The sequence below is a fragment of the Lathyrus oleraceus genome, chromosome 5, assembly GCF_024323335.1.
Source record: "Lathyrus oleraceus cultivar Zhongwan6 chromosome 5, CAAS_Psat_ZW6_1.0, whole genome shotgun sequence".
Classification (NCBI taxonomy): domain Eukaryota; kingdom Viridiplantae; phylum Streptophyta; class Magnoliopsida; order Fabales; family Fabaceae; genus Lathyrus; species Lathyrus oleraceus.
In genome coordinates, this window is record NC_066583.1 from 4578764 (window position 1) to 4596905 (window position 18142).

At 34.1% G+C, this 18142-nt stretch overlaps 2 protein-coding genes and 1 non-coding gene across 3 annotated transcripts; 2 read left to right on the forward strand and 1 right to left on the reverse strand.

The window, feature by feature from the left end:
- Window positions 1-498: 498 nt before the first annotated feature.
- Window positions 499-580, reverse strand: TRNAS-UGA (transfer RNA serine (anticodon UGA)). Its single transcript has one exon. It is a non-coding gene; the product is annotated as a tRNA-Ser (tRNA).
- Window positions 581-7903: 7323 nt separating this feature from the next.
- LOC127087324 (uncharacterized) lies at window positions 7904-10668 on the forward strand. Its single transcript, XM_051028208.1, has 5 exons — window positions 7904-8309; window positions 9252-9548; window positions 9691-9903; window positions 10006-10134; window positions 10223-10668. Exons 1-5 carry the CDS (start codon window positions 8070-8072, stop codon window positions 10430-10432), a joined length of 1089 nt encoding a protein of 362 aa, XP_050884165.1. The 5' UTR covers window positions 7904-8069; the 3' UTR covers window positions 10433-10668.
- Window positions 10669-11428: 760 nt separating this feature from the next.
- On the forward strand, window positions 11429-13192 carry LOC127087992 (COBRA-like protein 2; the record flags this gene model as incomplete). Its single annotated transcript, XM_051028904.1, has 4 exons — window positions 11429-11527; window positions 11727-12186; window positions 12286-12448; window positions 12540-13192. Coding segments are annotated over 4 exons (1272 nt in total), but the record flags the coding sequence as incomplete, so codon positions are not given.
- Window positions 13193-18142: the final 4950 nt, after the last annotated feature.

An 18142-nucleotide genomic window follows, 5' to 3' on the forward strand; every position in this document is an offset into this window, starting at 1 on the left:
ATGTGGCCATCACGGAGATCAACACCCTTGGTTCAAGACATTCAATTCATCAACTTCATCCATTTCTGATTGATGAACGAAACAATATGATTTATAACTTTCGAGTTTAAACATGATTTTCACACTAAAATTTATTGTTCAATTCATATTTGTATAAATCTATCCAAATATAAATCACTTTCACATTCAATTTACTTTTGTCATATTCAATTCACTCCAAATTAATTTTCATTTGTTTGAAGAATTGTTGAATTTGTCAAATGAAAAAGGTTGAGTACTAATATGAATAAGACAAACTTAACAAAACAAATTAAATTGAATTAAAAAATTTAATTAAAGCAATGTTCCAAAATAATTAAATATTAAATAATAAGATGGAGAAGTTGTCACAACATAGTAATAATGAGAAATAATTAATTAAAGCAATGAGAAATAAAAGCTTCACGTAGGTAAAGAGTAAATACATTCTAAATCCTCCACTCATTGAGAAAAAGAAATCGTCGACAGCAGGGTTCGAACCTGCGCGGGCGAAGCCCAATAGATTTCAAGTCTATCTCCTTAACCACTCGGACATATCGACGTTGATGCTTAATTATTTAGAATCACCTTTATATTCATTACTCTTTAATTTATTATGACTAGATTTTGAACATCATAGAGTGAATCAAAGTTGGGATTCTTTGTTTATCTGCCGTATATACTAAAACAAATACCTGCACCTAAATTAATTGCATTTCATTTTAACATTAATTAATCACTAATACTTTATCATGCTACATTTATGAATAGTAAAATGAATTTTACATTATTTAAATTATATACAATATTCGCTAAAAAAAGAATATGTTCTATTGTAAAATATTTTTACTTTATCAACTAACAAATCACATTTTTATTTTTAAAATATTGATATGATGTAGTTGAATGTTAAAATTGTATTGGATGATACTGTAAGACTATTTTACATCGATAATATACTATCTTTAATCTCAAAAAAGTATATATAATATCAAATTAATAAAATACATGATATTAAATAAAATGATTTTGGAATAAAAGAATTTTCAAGAAAGATGAGAGAAGAAGAAAAGAGAAAAAAGGGAATTAAGAGAAAATTGTATGAAAAATTGTAGCTTTTTTTTCTTAAACTATTCAAGTCATGCCTATTTATAGGCGATAAATACCCTGATCCAAAATTTATAACTTAAACCCAAAACATATAAGTCATATTTTGGCTTAGACATAATAGTTAAATGTTGTATTCGATTCTGTCGAATATAGCTGACTCTTACTATTTCGAATGACTACTTCGACACAGTTGAATACTAGTTTTTCACAAAACATTGAATTACAACTTCTAACACACCACCCAATTCATGTTTTTGAGATTTCTCATCTCAATGATTTTCTTCAACAAGTCGAACCTGACTTTCTTTAGGGGTTTGGTGAGTATATTAGCTAGTTGTCATTCTGTCTTGCAATACTCAAGTTCAAGTTTTTGCAACTTGACAAACAACTCCATTTTTGTTGGTTGATTTTAATGAAAATATTTTGATCGCATGCGAGAGGAAAAACGTTGCTTGATGGTCGCCCTTGGGAGAAATGAAGTGTTGTTTGTAAACCACGTTAGAATGGATAAAACATCATTCGTTTGTAAAAAATGAAAAGTATTTGATTGCGCCACAGTGGAAAAAGTTGATATGATTGGTTAAAGTTGTTTTTAGGAGGAATACAAGAAGTGTGAAGTGTTTGAAAGGCAAGCGATACGACTTGTACCTGAACACTCGGAGAAAAATTGTGCCACGGTGAAAAAAGTTGGTTTGATTCGTTGAAGTTGTTTTTAGGAGGAAGACTAATGTTCGAAAGACAAGCGATACGACTTGTATCCAAACACTCGGGGAAAAAAATATACATCCAATTAATCATTTTTTATCCAAATTGAATTAGAAAATATGTGAGACGAATTAAGTCATGATTCCTTAATGAAAGACAAAATTAAAAAGGCAAGCTATACGGCTTATATCCGAATGCTTTGAATAAAAATGATATATATTCAATTAATTTTTTTCTCCCACAAAATAATCAAATAAATTCGACCCGTTTATTAAATTTTGAAAGGAAGATAAGTATTCAAAAGACATAAAAGCGATTTATTCCTATTTAGAATTATTGAAACGTCTAAACCTAAAGATCCTCAAAGGTCGCGGATAGATGAAAAGAGGCCTAAGTTTAACCATGAAAATATTGAGTTTTAATCCAATAAAATTAAACCACGATTCAACGACTACTTTTAGCAAAACTTTCACACATATGAAAAAATAACCACTAAATAAACTAGTAATATTTCTCTAACTTTACCAATAGGACTCTTTCAAAAGTCTTATATATCATAAACAAAAATAAAAATAAAAATTTATATCTATTAAAAAGGATAAAAAAAACAGAAAAGAAAAGAAGAGAAAAAACTCTCCATCTCCCTCAACAAATCAATCTCTCACTTTCCAACTCTAATTTTCCAAAGAAAAAGTCTCCATCAACCCGTTTATAAAATTCAGTGTCGTATCAAATACTACTTTAAATTCAAATTCAAATTATATAAAATACTCACCAAAAAAAGTATATTCAATACAAATTTAATAAATACATGGTATTAAAGAGTAAGCTTTTTGACTTTTATATAATAACACTCACATGTCATGTCACAATATTTTTATCCTAATATATAAGTCTGAATAAACCTTATTAATACATCACTGAAATTATGATAGTAGAAAAGAAAAAGATGCATATCCCATTGTTAATTGAGGTACTTTTTGGTAAACTATTTGACTTTTTGCATACAGTGTATGTAGGGAATTTGCTATCTTTCTTTTCTTATTGTTCTTTTTCAGTTGTCTTTTAGTGTAAAATCATGTGTAGTTTTCTTTTTACCACCAAGACTACTAGGACATTTACCACTCATGCTTTTGATATACTTTTCATTTTTCTTTTATTATTGATTATAAATTTAGGTGTCTATCAATTTTCTTATTTAGTGGTTAAATAATATTGTTTTTATCATAGTCAAACGAAAATTTACATACCCCAACCACTAGAATTTAAATACTTTCTCACACTTAAGAGAAAATTAATGTGAAAAACCATGAAAGATTTTTTCTCTGGTTTAAATTATTGTTGAATGGAATTCCATTGTGCAAACTGAATTGTATTGCATTAAGTTTAATTTAAATTTGTTATTATTATTCTTATTTAAATTTTTAGTAAGAGTGCGGAAATGTGTTCGAAAGGTTAATACTGCAACAATCAAGTAAATGAAGTAAGAAAGATATAACTTTTAAGATTGAATGAAATATTATTCATTATGGCGTGTAGATGTGCTTATATATGACAAGAGGTTAAAACTACTTTCAATTGGCCTGGCGCGAATGCTGAAGATCGTCGAATTTGATCCGATGGCTGATCACAAGCAAGTAATCTGGATCCAGTGTGCACTTCTCTAGCAAAGGTTTACATGTTCATAATTCTCCTACAAGTACTAGACTGGACATTTGGTGTTTGACCGGTCTTATTGCTAGGTCGTTTGGCCGACCAAGAATAATTGTCACAAAGTAATTGCTATCATGTATGAAGCTAGGATTGTGATTGAAGCTTTAAGACCGACCTCTAGACCGATCTTCTTCGTCATATTGGATTTCCCAAACAGGTTGCAATCTTGGATATGAGGCCAAAGACGCGTTGAGTGGGAGTAGGAAACCTCGAGAAAAGACACATTAAATGTCTGCATTGTCATTGGTTTTTTTGCAATTTAATCTCTCCACGTAGCCCTAGGCTTCATGGGAGAGATGTGATGCATTTAAAGCACTCAAGTATTGTGATAAGATCGATGTTAAATTTAGATCAGTGTTTGCGCTTTCCCCGACCTTCAATTCCAGATCGTGGGGTCGCCCGCTGCTAGTATTTAAATGCCGAAAAGGTGAACCTAATCCTCTTTTTGCATTCCTCGTTTATTAAACCCTCAATATTTTTGCTTCCCCACTGATGTGCTCACCCCAATGTGTTTTTGTTCTCATTTTTCCTAGTTTTTCTTTCTCTATTCTGATGACATTCTTGGAATTTAGGTGATCCAATGGCTGATCACAAGCAAGTAATCTGGATCCAGTGTGCACTTCTGTAGAAAAGGTTTACATGTTCATGATTCTCCTACAAGGGTATTCTAGATTGGACATTTGGTGTTTGACCGGTCTTATTGTTAGGTCGTTTGGCCGACCAAGAATAATTGTCACAAAGTAATTGCTATCATGTATGAAGCTAGGATTGTGATTGAAGCTTTAAGACCGACCTCTGGACCGATCTTCGTCATATCGAATTTTCCAAACAGGTTGCTGTTACCACAAGAAATTTATAAGGCAGGTTGAAGGCATAATTAATGAAAGTGCCTTATGAATTTAAAAGTCTATACCCCATCAAGGGGTGGAGATGTGCCTAGGATAAGCAAGAGTTGAGAAAAGCATAAGTTACTAAGAGACGAAACCGACAGAAGAGTCATGGTGGTCGAAAATCCATTATGTCGACTGAACTGAAGACTAGGACTTAAGGAATTTCTAGTTGTGGCAAACACATAGAAGACAGGGTCGACCTAAACCCATAGGCGGGAGAAGTTTGAAATTGAAAATGACTAGCGGTTACAAGAAGAATAAGTGCCAGAATATGGAGCAGTTTGCAGAACGTGTATAGAGCAGTTTGCAGATCGTGTGGCACGACGTCTGCTATTTTTTAGGAGTTTTTGGCCTGTAGGAAGTTTCTTTAGTTTAGTATAAATAGGATATCCCACGAGGGGCTCGGGGTGTTCACCTTGTACTAAAAATCACTTGAATCACCACATTTAAGAGTTTTTAAGAGTGTTATGTACGTGAATCACCACATTTATTTCAATGCAACTTCCCTATTTTTCAATTGTTCCCGTTGAACATTTTATTTTAATTTCATTTACTTTTGAGTTATCAATTTACGTTGTCGTCTACGCTGTCGACACTGATTCTATTACGATAATAGAGTTCACCAAAAGCGTGTTCGTCGTGTACATCTTTTGAATGCTGTAGTGTTGTCGGTCACGAGTCACCCATAGGTTATAGCATCATTTAAACCTTTCGTGTGGAAAAAACCTGCTCTTGTTCAATAATTTGTCGGGAGTCGTTCCTCACAAAGCTGTTATGTCGAATTGAATAAGCCACACCTGCACTAGCACATGTCTTAGGATCAACTGGTCGATCCTGCAAGTAACCCTTAGTTTTAATCTCTCCACGTAGCCCTAGGCTTCATGGGAGAGATGTGATGCATTTAAAGCACTCAAGTATTATGATAAGATCGATGTTAAATTTAGATCGATGTTTGCGCTTTCCCCGACCTTCGATCCCAGATCGTGGGGTCGCCCACTGCTAGTATTTAAATGCCGAAAAGGTGAACCTAATCCTCTTTTTGCATTCCTCATTTATTAAACCCTCAATATTTTTGCTTCCCCACTGATGTGCTCACCCCAATGTGTTTTTGTTCTGATTTTTCCTAGTTTTTATTTTTCTATTCTGATGACATTCTTGGAATTTAGGTGATTCAATCTCCTCGTATATTGAACGATGTGGTTCCTAAAGGAATAATTCTAATTCCCTTTTTTACACCTTTGTTTGTTGTTTGTTATGATTCTTTGTGTGGTTGTCATGGAAAGTATAAAGGCTGACATTGTTGTTAAAGGGGAAGGTACTTTTGGTGGTCTTGGTCTTAAGGAAGTCGTTATGGACTTCTCTTTCCCAACTTTTCCTTTAACCAACCCAGAGCGCGTATACAACTTGAAGTGAGAACGAAAGGCTCAAAAATATATTAGGACACACCAACATGCTTTTGGTTATCATCCAATTGATAATTAAGTTATGTGGTGGATAAAATCTCAATCCCATGCTTATAGATCGAGGTAACTAGCAAAACGACAGAGACTCTGAAGGTGAAGAGCGGTCGTCATGGGTGGACCATGAGACGTTGGACATGGTTTCTGTCTTCGTTGGTAAAAGAGGTTTAGATAATTCTTTCACCGAGATGAGTCCCTCCTCTAACAAGGTGGTGTTTTTCTCGAAGGGTGATAAAAAGTTGTGTAGTAAATATAAGGGGTGTGTTCTTCCATTCCAGGGGTTCCAACTTCCTTTTAATGACTTTGAGGTTGAGGTCCTCAACCATATGGGAAGTTCCCCTTCACAACTACATCTAGTGAGACGAACTTACGTTAAAGTATTTCAATATTGGTGCGAATACAATAGGGGGTATTTATACTCATATTTCATCTTCTCAACATCCAACGTACCTCAATCGATTCAGAACAGGGGCAAGGTTTGATCTCTCTCTCTCTCTCTCTCTCTCTCTCTCTCTCTCTCTCTCTCTCTCTCTCTCTCTCTCTCTCTCTCTCTCTCTCAGGCAAGGCATGAAGATGTTTGAGGTATACGTCAATATCATGAAAAACTTTAAGGGTCGATATTATCTGGTCACGCCTCTCATTGAGGCTGCTCATGAGAGCATTTGCAAGGCTTATATTCATGTTCCTTGAAGGCGTATTGGAAAATCTTGTAATTTATGGCGTCAAATTCATTTCTTTATTTAGTCGGGGACATGCATTTATCTGCTCGGTGACTTGTCTCATGATGAGACATATTTGAAGAGTAATCTTACGACTTTCTATGAACGTCTTGTCTTTAGTGACGATGCTAGACATTTTGGTGTCAAGTCTGAAAAGCGAAAAAGCGTGTATATTAAGACTCATATGTTGGACCAAACACAACAACATAATTTTATATGTAACCATTTTATTTGATTTTAAAAATAACGTTCTTTTCATTAATATCAATACATTTGGTTACAACAATTTAAACAACAACAAAATAAAAATTTAAATAACAACTAAACAAACAAATACAAAGACTAAACAACATAACTATGTGATTACAACCATCAGGACAATTTCCTCAGAACATCCATGTCAATTTTAACATTGTCCCCAAAACGACTTTCTCCATTGTCGTTGTACATGGTAACAAGCCTTTGAATTCTTCTAATCTTTTCACCCTCTGCAATGTCTCCATCTAACCAACGGATCAAGTTCCTATTAAGATACTCGAACATCGCTGTGTTTCAGAGTCGGAGATCTTCATCCGAGGCTTTACTGCCGAATAAATTAAATCAACATTTCTCTTGTGAATATAAGAACACATATATGAAGACATTTTGAAGAAAAATTGAAGGAGAGATTTAGAAAATGTGTGAAAAAAGAGGAGAGAGGATGCACTATTTATAGAATCCCTAAATAAAATAGTAGTCACTGTTTGTGGCGTATGCTCCTAGAGGATGCATGCACCCGCCACTTGCAGTGACATCATGTACATGCACGCGCCACTTGGGATGGCGTCTGTATCGTCATGTGCAATTTTTTTTATTTGAAACCTAGTTAGTTTAATAATTTTTTTAAATATTGGTTATTTAATATATTATTTAAAAATATTAATTATTTAAAAAAAATTCTAGACTGTAAAACTTATTTAAAAATTTAAAATTATTACAAACAAAAACAAAAGTAAAAATATTTGTAGAAATTAAAAATATATCTAATTCTAAAAAATTATTTATGTGAATTTATAAAAGAATAAAAATACTAAAATGAGTAAATGTGTCTCTTAATTTAAGAAACTCTATAGAAAAATTAAAAAGTTGAAGCCGCTTCATAAAATATTTAAATTTACCGTTTACAAAATATAATTAGCACATGTGTAATCCTTAAGGCACAAGTTTGGTTGATACTAAAAATACCAAGAGAAATAAAAAAAAGTAAAACGAAATACAATGAATGAGTAGAAAACGATGGTTGTTTGGTAATGGAACAGAAACTTGACATGAGGTAAAACAAACAGCACTTATGTTTTTTGAGCACATGTTATGTTACCCTTTTGCTTTAACTCTTGAATCCTATAATTCACATTTATATACCACCTTCCTTGTGGGGACACTTTTTTCATCTCTCAACATTCATCACTAGTTAGATGGAGATGAACCAGATGAGGAATGGAGCTCAAGTTCTTGATGGCTCCAACATTATGGAGTTGGTTGGAAATGAGCAAGGCTTCAGTAACTATGTGGACAGTAAGTTTCATCAACTGGATAAGGACAGAGATGGGAAGCTTTCTTTGAAGGAACTCGAACCGGCTGTGGCCGATATCGGGGCTGCTCTTGGTTTGCCTGCTCAGGGAACCACTCCTGACTCTGATCACATCTATTATCAGGTATGCTTTTTTTTTCTTCTTACTTCTTTCTTTTTCATGTCATGTAATGTGTCTGCGCGCGCGTGTCCGTGTGGTTCATTAGCAAATACATTAGAAAAGTGCTTAATTGTTTGAAGAGGAATTCCGAACTTGGGATAAAAAGACTTAAAAATGATCAATTTTGCTTTTCATTGTCATTTTCTGTTAATCTCCTATGAGACGGAATCTGGTGAAGTATACTGTAATCGCAATCTTTGGGTCTGTTATGAGACTAATCCTCAAATCGGGCGAAGAAAATCCAATTTTTTTCTCGGGGTTGGACTGCCTACCACACGGGTGATGTCGTATATGTTTAAGGCTATGTCTGTATTATCAGTAAAATTGCATTAAACGCGCGAAGTGACTGTTTCTATCTTCTGTTTCTTCACGAAAGGTCTGATTTGGAACGCGCGAGAAATATGGTTCATGCCATTTAGAATCTGTTTAGATGCCATAAGTTTTGTGATACTGTTTAGGAGACTTAATAAGCTGTTTAACCAAACAAGTGCTTAGTCCTTGGTTTGGTATCATAGTGAATGATGAACATTCGGGACCGAAATTGCTGGTGCTAAATGCTATCTAAAGTTAGAGTTTGTGTGAAAAAGAAAAGGTAATCTTTAAATGGAATCCTTTGGGAAAAAGCTATTTTCTTACCTAAAAATGGACAAACAAGAATAAAAGATACCTTAGTCACAGGAAGAAGAAAATAGAGGCAATATGATTATGTATCAATAATGTACTAAATGGACCCAAAATTTTCTGTCATCATGATTCATGAACCTATGCAATCAATATCATACAATCACCAGGTCAGGACCATTTGATCAAAACTAGACAACTCGGATTTTGAGTTCGTCGAATTTAAAATATGAACCGTATAATCTTAATCGAAATGCTCCGACTTGATTTTTTTTTTTTGTATAGGTGTTGAATGAATTCACTCATGGAAAGCAAGAAAAAGTGAGTAAGAGTGAGTTCAAGGAAGTTTTATCAGACATTCTATTAGGCATGGCTGCTGGACTGAAGCGAGATCCGATTGTTATACTACGGATGGACGGGAAAGATCTCTTCGAGTTTCTCAACGGTCCGGGTTTTGATGCAGAAATGACATCCATATTCTCTCAGATTGGAAACTCGAGTACTTCACTTCGCGAACATGTGATTGAAGCTTTTGGAAGACTCGACGTTGATCGAGGAATTCCTCCTACATCAGATTCTTGGGTAATACTAATACACTAACTGTGCTTATTTTTGTCCTTGCATCGAAAGATGCTGTTTTCAATTCGAGGAATTAGTCTCTGCAATTACGCGCAGATGAAAACTGGTTTACACGGGCATACTAATTGTGTTTATTTTTACATAGGTTTTTAACAACATTGTGGATCCGGCATTGTTGTCTCGAGGTTTGGATAGACCTGTTACCGATCAAGAGACTTTTATGGAAGAATTCAAGAAAGTGGCATTGAATGTGGTTGATTATCTTAAAGAGAAACCTGTCATTGTAGCCCATAGTGAAAACACCTTTGATGGAAGCGGCGTCAAGAGACTCTTATCGAACAAGTTTCAAAAAGACAAGGTTTTATTCTTATTCCGACACTGAACCATTAGTTCAAACCAGTTGAGCTATCCAATTTCTCTATATTTGTGGTTTTACTTTTACCTTCTCTCTTGTATGCAGACGATGAACACGACTATAGACAATCTTCCAAAAGACCGAAACGGAAAAATCTCAAAGAAATATCTGCGCGTGGCACTAGACGTGGTGTCTCCGTCCGCTGGTTTACCTCCCGTCGGTGCAATTGAAGAGGTATGTTATTGTTGCCACTATGCATACTACTAGTCAATATGTGACACTAAGTAAATCTAAAAAACTCACCTATGACTTGATTTTACAGATGGATAAGGTTATTAGTGAAACTTTTAAGACGGTGAATAACGCAGACGAGACGACTATGACGGTTAAAGAAGAAGAATTCAAGAAACTTTTAACTGACATACTGGAGAATATCATGTTGCAGTTAGAAGAAAGTCCTATTGCTGTTTCTTCAAACTCAGTTGTGCATGAACCTTTAAGCTCATCTTCTACACTTTTGCACCCATCTTAATTCTAGTAGTTCTAGTCAAACAAAATATGCGTAACCGGTTAAAAACTAAGTACAACATTTATTTACTTATGCAAATTGTTACGTCCATCATCCACGCGCCCCTGCAGCATAATGTCCATGTACAACTATCAACTGAGCTGGCTTAACGGGACCACGTCTATCATATTTTATCTGTCTTAAATTTGAAATATTTATTTGTCTATCATTTTATAATATGAATCATTGGCTTTATTATACATTTTCATTCTTGAGATCTCCTACTTTTCAAAAAAGTTGGACACTGAAAAGTGATTTGGCTTATGAGATGTTAACAGTTGGAAAAACCTTGGATATAGAATGGCTTTGTATAAATCTAGGACATGGATAAGTTTTGGACACAAACAAGGGAACATATGCCCTTGGTAATCTCCACAACTTTGATAACTGTTATGAGACTAATGTACACTTAGCAGCAACTTCAACTATGCCATATAAAAATTAGATTAAGCATCAATTATAAACTCATTTTCAAATCATAAATCATCAGTAACACCTACTGTCGGAGAATGTTACACATTTCATAAAAGATAAAACAGTAAAAACTTACGCTCAACGCTATCGTGGACTTATCCGTTTTATAGCTTGTTAGCATGCATTTAGAGTAGAATCTTTTGCATAATATACATACTAACTATAATAATACGAGAGTTTGTCCTGTAATGGTAAGTAGGTGACATTTCCAATGATCCCTTGTTTGATCCGAGTATTATAATATTCATACTCCTAATCCTAATTACCACCAGATAACAAGCTTCTCTATATTATTAGACTTCACTTGACACACAGCTTAACTTATTCGGAAAATTCATTCTCTGTGTCAAAAAATGATGCTGATTGTTCTTCATGTAAACCCTCTCAAGTTGATTTTGTTACTTTCTACTCTCTATACTTTATCAGGTTTCTGCATGTACTTCTCTTCTGTTCTTGCTTATTTGACTTTTTTTTTGTCGATTCTTAATCTCGCACTTGTATGCAGATTGCTATGACCCTTTGGATCCAAATGGGAACTTTTCTATAACTTTTGACATTAACAACCGTTTGGACAATGGATATCTGGTCAGTAGTCACGACTCGTTACAGTCACATGTTTCGTTCTGAAGTGATAAAAAATTGATTATGTAAAATTGATTCAGACTAAAAACGCGTTGAGTATAAAATAATTTATGTTTAGATACTTTTATCTACAATTAATTGTAGAAGCACAAGTATATAGAATGTACTAGATTGAATTTGAGTGTGTTTTCCGATTCTTCAGGCAACGGTGACACTTCAAAATTATCATCAGTATCGGCACGTAGACAAACCAGGGTGGAAACTAGGATGGACATGGGCTAGCAATGAGGTGATATGGTCAATGAGTGGTGCAATTGCAACTGATAGAGGTGATTGTTCATCTTACAGTGGCTCTCAGATGCCACATTCATGCAAGAAAGATCCTATCATAGTTGATATATCTCCGGACGTCACACAAAACAGGTCCGCCCGTTGCTGTCGCGGTGGCCGCCTCTCTGCCCGAGCTATCGATTCTCTCAGTTCATTAACTTCATTTGAACTTGAAGTAAGAAACTTGGACCAAAAAGAAAATTCAATTGGACAAGCACCTAAGAATGTTACATTCATGGCACCGGGTCCTGGTTACACTTGTAGCCCTTTTATGGTTACCGATCCCTCGGTGTCCTTAGATTCAGGAGGAGTAAGACAAGTTCCAGTTATAAGTAAGTTACTCGACGAATCATAAATCATAACTAATGTATGTTTTTCGATTATATTTCTTCTTTTACGTCACATGGATTCTCAATACATTTACACTCCAGGAACTTGGAAGTCAATATGTACATATTCAAGTTTCTTGGCCAACAAGTCACCAGTATGTTGTGCTTCCTTCTCAACCTTTTACAATCCTATCATCACGCCGTGTCGTAATTGCACTTGTGGCGGATGCAGGGAAGCCGATAAAAACACACAGTCTTGCATAAGGTGCGCGTTATTTCATTTGCTCGAATGTTTATTCATGTTATTAATTTTGTTATATGCTTATTTTCTTTCTGCTACTAAATTTTGCAACTAGGCCAAGTGATTCTTTGGGGGGATCGAATGATGAGAAAAACATAATCCGATGCACGAACCACATGTGTCCAATTCGAGTCCATTGGCATTTCAAGAACAACTATATGAACCAATGGAGGGTGAAGCTTACGATTTCGAACTACAATTTCAATAGAAACTACTCGAATTGGAACGTCCTAGTTCAACATCCCGGTTTCAACGAAAAAGTAACAGCTTACAGCTTCAACAGCACTAAACTTCCCACTCTTGTGGCAGATGGAGTTGCACTTTTTTGGGGAATAGATTATTTCAACAATGAATTATTGCATTCTGATAAGGATGGAGTAGGTTCTGTTACAACAGAGATACTATTGGAAAAAGATCAGAACTCATTCACATTGCAAAATGGATGGACATTTCCAAGAAGAATATATTTCAATGGTGAAAACTGTGACATGCCTTTACCAGACACATTTCCTATGTTACCAAATGGTAGTTACATTTTTAGACCAAATTGTCTTGCTTTTATTTTTTCATTAATTTCTTTGTTACTTGTCCTATTAGTACTATAGTTGTAAAAGTATAGTACTCTTTTGGTTTTGGTTTTTGACATTTACATTGTTTGTAGTATTTTAAATTCCTCAATTCTAATATTGACACATTTTCAAGGTTGAATTTGAACCTAAACTTATAGTTAATCAGGAAGAAATGTCATTTTTCTTTTTATTTCTTGTAAGTTTTTGAAGATGTTTATCAATTGTTATATTTTTTTCAATAATTCTGTCATAAATATATTTCCAATCCTTAAAATCTTCATTTATTTATTTTATGTCTTGTAGTAAATGATTTATAACAAAAACAATAAACTATACCCAATTCTTTTGAATAAACAAAGAAATTCATATCCCAGTCTTCTCCATTACAACAACATATTACAACATCATAGGTAACATAGGTAACATAATGATGTGAAATGCCTATCAAAAATAACCTTGGAACTATTTACAAGTGAGATGTCTCTTTTAAGACAATTTCTTAGTTTTAAGGTTGTTCCATTTCCTTGAATCGTAAATATTTAATATAGTAGAATTACTAGGTTTTTCATAAATAAAAGTAGGGAGATGTTGATTTTGAAGTCACCATTTAAAATAATCAAATGGTTGAAACAATAGTACTTGGGTGTTGATTTGTAACTTTCAACTAAAATTCTCAATTTATTTCAAAATTTTCAAGGATTTCAATTTGGGAGACCAATTCACACTATTACAAAAAGCGAGGGTGAGATGCCTTTTTATTTTCTTGTATGTTAAGTCTTTTTATGGTTAGACATCAAGATTTAATCTTGAAAATAATATATTTTCTTGTATATTATTTTCTTAGCAAAAACGCTTACACGATATTATCGGCCGGCCATTCTTAGCAACTTTAGACGTTGTGGCTTCCCCCGTCCACCTGAAGATGAAGTACCACAATGGCTATGGAAAACTAGTCGTAGTTAAAGTCGACATGTGTGTAGTGTGACAGATACATGAAATAATACTGAATAATCCCTTATCTGCATTCGTCATCCCCAAAGAAAGAAGCAAAAAAGCTCGTGAAACACCAGATGTGGCCGACCTCGATGTGCGTAAAGACAAACCCTCACAAGGAGACGAATCAGGTCCCTCGCCCGAGATCAAAATGAAAATGATAAGTCTGGTCCCAAATAAAGAGTTTGAAGCCTTCTAACTAGACAATAATCCAATGAGATCGGTAAAGATAAAAGTCGACCTACACGTTGAAATCAAGAAGGGATTGATTGAATATTAAAGGGTCAACTGTAATCTCTTCACCATATCTCCCCACGAGATGCCAAACATAGAATTCAGTGTAGTGTGTAACCAATTGAACATTGATCCCATCGCCCAATATGTGCCTCAAAGAAGAAGGCAACAATCTTGCAAAAAAGCAGACGACCGCAAAGACAACCCAAGATTTATTAGACGCCAACTTCATTTTCGAAATAAAGTACACATGATGGATATCTAATGTAGTGCAAGTTAATAAATATTCTAGGAATGGAGAATGGGTGTCGATTATACCTATCGAAATAAATAATGCCCCAAAATACTCGTACCAACTATCGAGCATAGACAAGTTGGTAGATAATTCGGCCGATTATAAGCTTTTGTCATTTATGGATGTGCATTTTTGATACAATCAAATACCCATGTACAAACCAGATAGGGAAAAGACCACATTCATGAATGACCGAGCCAAGGGTGTACATGAGTTGGGTCAACCCACAAAACCGGGTCAAACCCATCCGAAAAAATTCAAAATAACAGGTTGGGTGGATATGGGTTTAAGAACTAAAAAAACCTATTAAAAAATCAGGTTTTAGGTAAAACCAGACCCCAAACCCAAAGAAAGTCACTGAACCACTAATCAAACATTTATTGTTAGAATTTTAATGATTTTGATGAATATTAACTTAGTTGTTGCAATTTTAGTCTCTTAACATTTACTATTTTAGTGAACCGTGACTTTAACTAATTTTAAATGTTTCACTCTTTAGTTATTTTGATGATAATGCAATTTAATGCAATTTAGTTTTTTGCTAGTATTTTATAATAATTTTTTTTAGTTAATGATATCATTTATTATTTTATGATGCTAAAAGATAGTAAAAATAGGTTATCTATTTTTTTAAGAAGTTAAAAATGTTGAGTAATTTTTTTAAAAAAATGGTGACTAATTATTTAGTCATTTAATATTAATAAAACAGAAAAAATATTTCTGCAACCCACTACCTAACCCAACCCAACCCGAAAACTAGCGGGTTTACCCAAACCGACAAATTAGTGTAACGAGTGGTTATTTTACCTCACCCAAATTGGAGTTTCCTATATGGATTGGATATTGGATTTGACCAAACCCAACCCAAACCGGCCCACGTAGATCCCTACCAAATACTAGTATAATGTGATGCCCTTTGATTTAAAGAATGTGAGAGCAACATACCAGAGGATGATGAACATAATCTTCAAAGAGAAAAAAGCAAAAAAATTGAGGTATACATGGATGACATGATCGTTAAGTCCAGCTAAGAGAGGCTACACGACTAACACCTTGCTTGTGTATTATGTAGAGTCCGACATCATAATATGAGGCTTAATCCAAACAAAAGTGCACATTTAGGGTGAGACTCGCCATGATTTTTAGTTTTTATTTGACGGAGAGAGGCATAGAAGTGAACCCAAATAAATGTGAGATGGTCATGAAATTGAACAAAATGTTGATTGCTTGGAATAGGTTCATTTTGAAATCAGCACAACACACCCAAACATTTTATAAGATATTAAAGAAATAAGCACTTTTTGAATGAACCATAAAATGAAAACAAGCATTGACATCCTTGAATATGACTTGATTAACTCCACCAGTACTATCTTTGTGTGAAATAAGAGAATCTTTGTAGCTTTATCTGGATGTGTCAAAGAAACCCATCAACGTTTATCGTAAGAGATCTGAACAGCCACCAAAGTTCTGTCTATTTCATCTCCAAAGCGTTGGACAAGCCAGACACGCGATATCAAAAGATGGGTAAAACAAATCTAGCTTTAGTGATAACTTTTAGAAAGTTGGGATGCTATTTCCTGGCCCATGCCATAATCGATGAAACCGACTTGCCATTGAAGAATGTGTTCCACTACTCGAATTTGGCCAGATGGCAGACAAAATGGTCTATTATGATGTCAGAGTTTGATGTTTTTCTGCGATTCTAGGAAAGCTCTAAAGGCATAACTCTTTGCAAGCTTCATAGCGGAAATGATATCAGGTGCACCAAAGTCGAACTCAACCTAGAGAAGAAAGTCGACTTGATAATTGAAGTGTGCTTGCTTTTTTAAGTTCTCTACCACCAAAAATCAAGCGTAAAATGAAGCATTTATTGTCGATCTCACATTGGCCGCTGATATGGGACCCAAAAGAGTTAGCTTGAGGAAAAATCCCCACCTTATGGTTTTACAAGTCAAAGGAGAATCCCATACCAAAGAGCCATTGTTACAATGGTGTGTCATTCTAGTTAAGGAGAAGTTGGAAAACTTCAAGACATCATATATATTGCACATCCTAATAGAGGAGAATACCTATACATGTGGAACCTTGTTTTGTAGGTGATATGCTTTAAACAATGGCAACTATTATACTTTTAATGATGATAACTATTGTCTAATTATGCCAACTGATGATGATAAGTAAAGCATAAGTGATTAAGCGGTTAAAGATGCAAACCAAAGAATTAGGGTTTGTTGGACTTTACTATCTGATGGTGGAAACCAAATGGAATTTAACTCAAACCTCATCTCAAGTAAACTCAATCAAGTGTCTCAAGAAGGAAAATATTTGACAAAATCTTGAAGTACAAGAAAGCTCTTCCTTTATTAGTCTGAGTGAAAACTGTGTAATGTATAAGGGTGTTTTCATGAAAGTACATGGCTAAAACACACACAGAAAAATATTTTTTAAACTGATTTTTCTCAAAGAAATATTTTCAAAAATGTATTGAAGTTGTTCCAGATGAGTTGGAAGCTGTCTGAAAATCTTTGGGCAAAGTTTTTGTCTTTATCAATCGATTGGAAGATTTCCTGATCGATTAAGACAACATCTTAATGATGGGTAACAACTAGATATTTGTTCTTTCCATTTTTAGCTTGGTAATCAATTATAATGGAGGCAACCAATCGATTGGAACATGTTGCCAATCGATTGGCATGTCATAAAATGATTTTAAAATAATTTCCTTTTTTAGCCAACCTCTAACCTATAAATAGAGTTCCTTCCCTCATTTCAAATCATTCACAACCGAGTTTCATTTCATACTTCTCTCTCTCTCTCTCTCTCTCTCTCTCTCTCTCTCTCTCTCTCTCTCTCTCTCTCTCTCTCTCTCTCTATCTATATATATATATATATATATATATATATATATATATATATATATATATATATATATATATATATATATATATATATATATATATATATATATATATATATATATATATATATATATATATATATATATATATATATATATATATATATATATATATATATATATATATATATATATATTTCTAAACTTTTTTTTACTTTCACTCACTAAAATTTTAACTGGAGTGATTTTCGAGAAAATCCTTTTCATGTGAGTGAGAAGTTGTAATTCTGGAAGGGTAGATTGTAAGTTCATAAAGGAACTCATGTTTATACCTTGGTTGGACATTTTATCTAATTAGGGATTGTTTGTTTGAGTTAGAGGATAAAATTGTAAAAGCTTTGGTTTGAGGATTGTGTCATCAAACCCTTGTTTAGGTTCGAAGGCTTAGCTCATGATAAAAGCTTTCATAGGTTATTGGTCATCCTGTGGTAAAAACAAGTTAAGGTTAAAGCTCAACATGGTATTAAAAGCTTACTAAGGTTCTAGATTAGCCCAATATTAAATCTCTTTGGTTATTGGTTAGTCCGTTGTAAAAATAAGGCTTCACGTTCGTGATCTCATCCCGGTGTCAAAAGCTCACAAAGTTTGTTTAGAAGTTTGAAGACTAACCGATCTAAGATTCTCGTGGAAAGGAGAGTAACCGCTTT

Excerpts from the sequence above, each read along its gene's own strand:
- LOC127087324 (XM_051028208.1), top strand. The coding sequence starts at position 8,070 with ATGGAGATGAACCAGATGAGGAATGGAGCTCAAGTTCTTGATGGCTCC. Across the intron at positions 9,549-9,690 it reads CTCCTACATCAGATTCTTGG|GTTTTTAACAACATTGTGGA; the intron begins GTAATACTAATA and ends ATTTTTACATAG. Across the intron at positions 10,135-10,222 it reads CCGTCGGTGCAATTGAAGAG|ATGGATAAGGTTATTAGTGA; the intron begins GTATGTTATTGT and ends TTGATTTTACAG.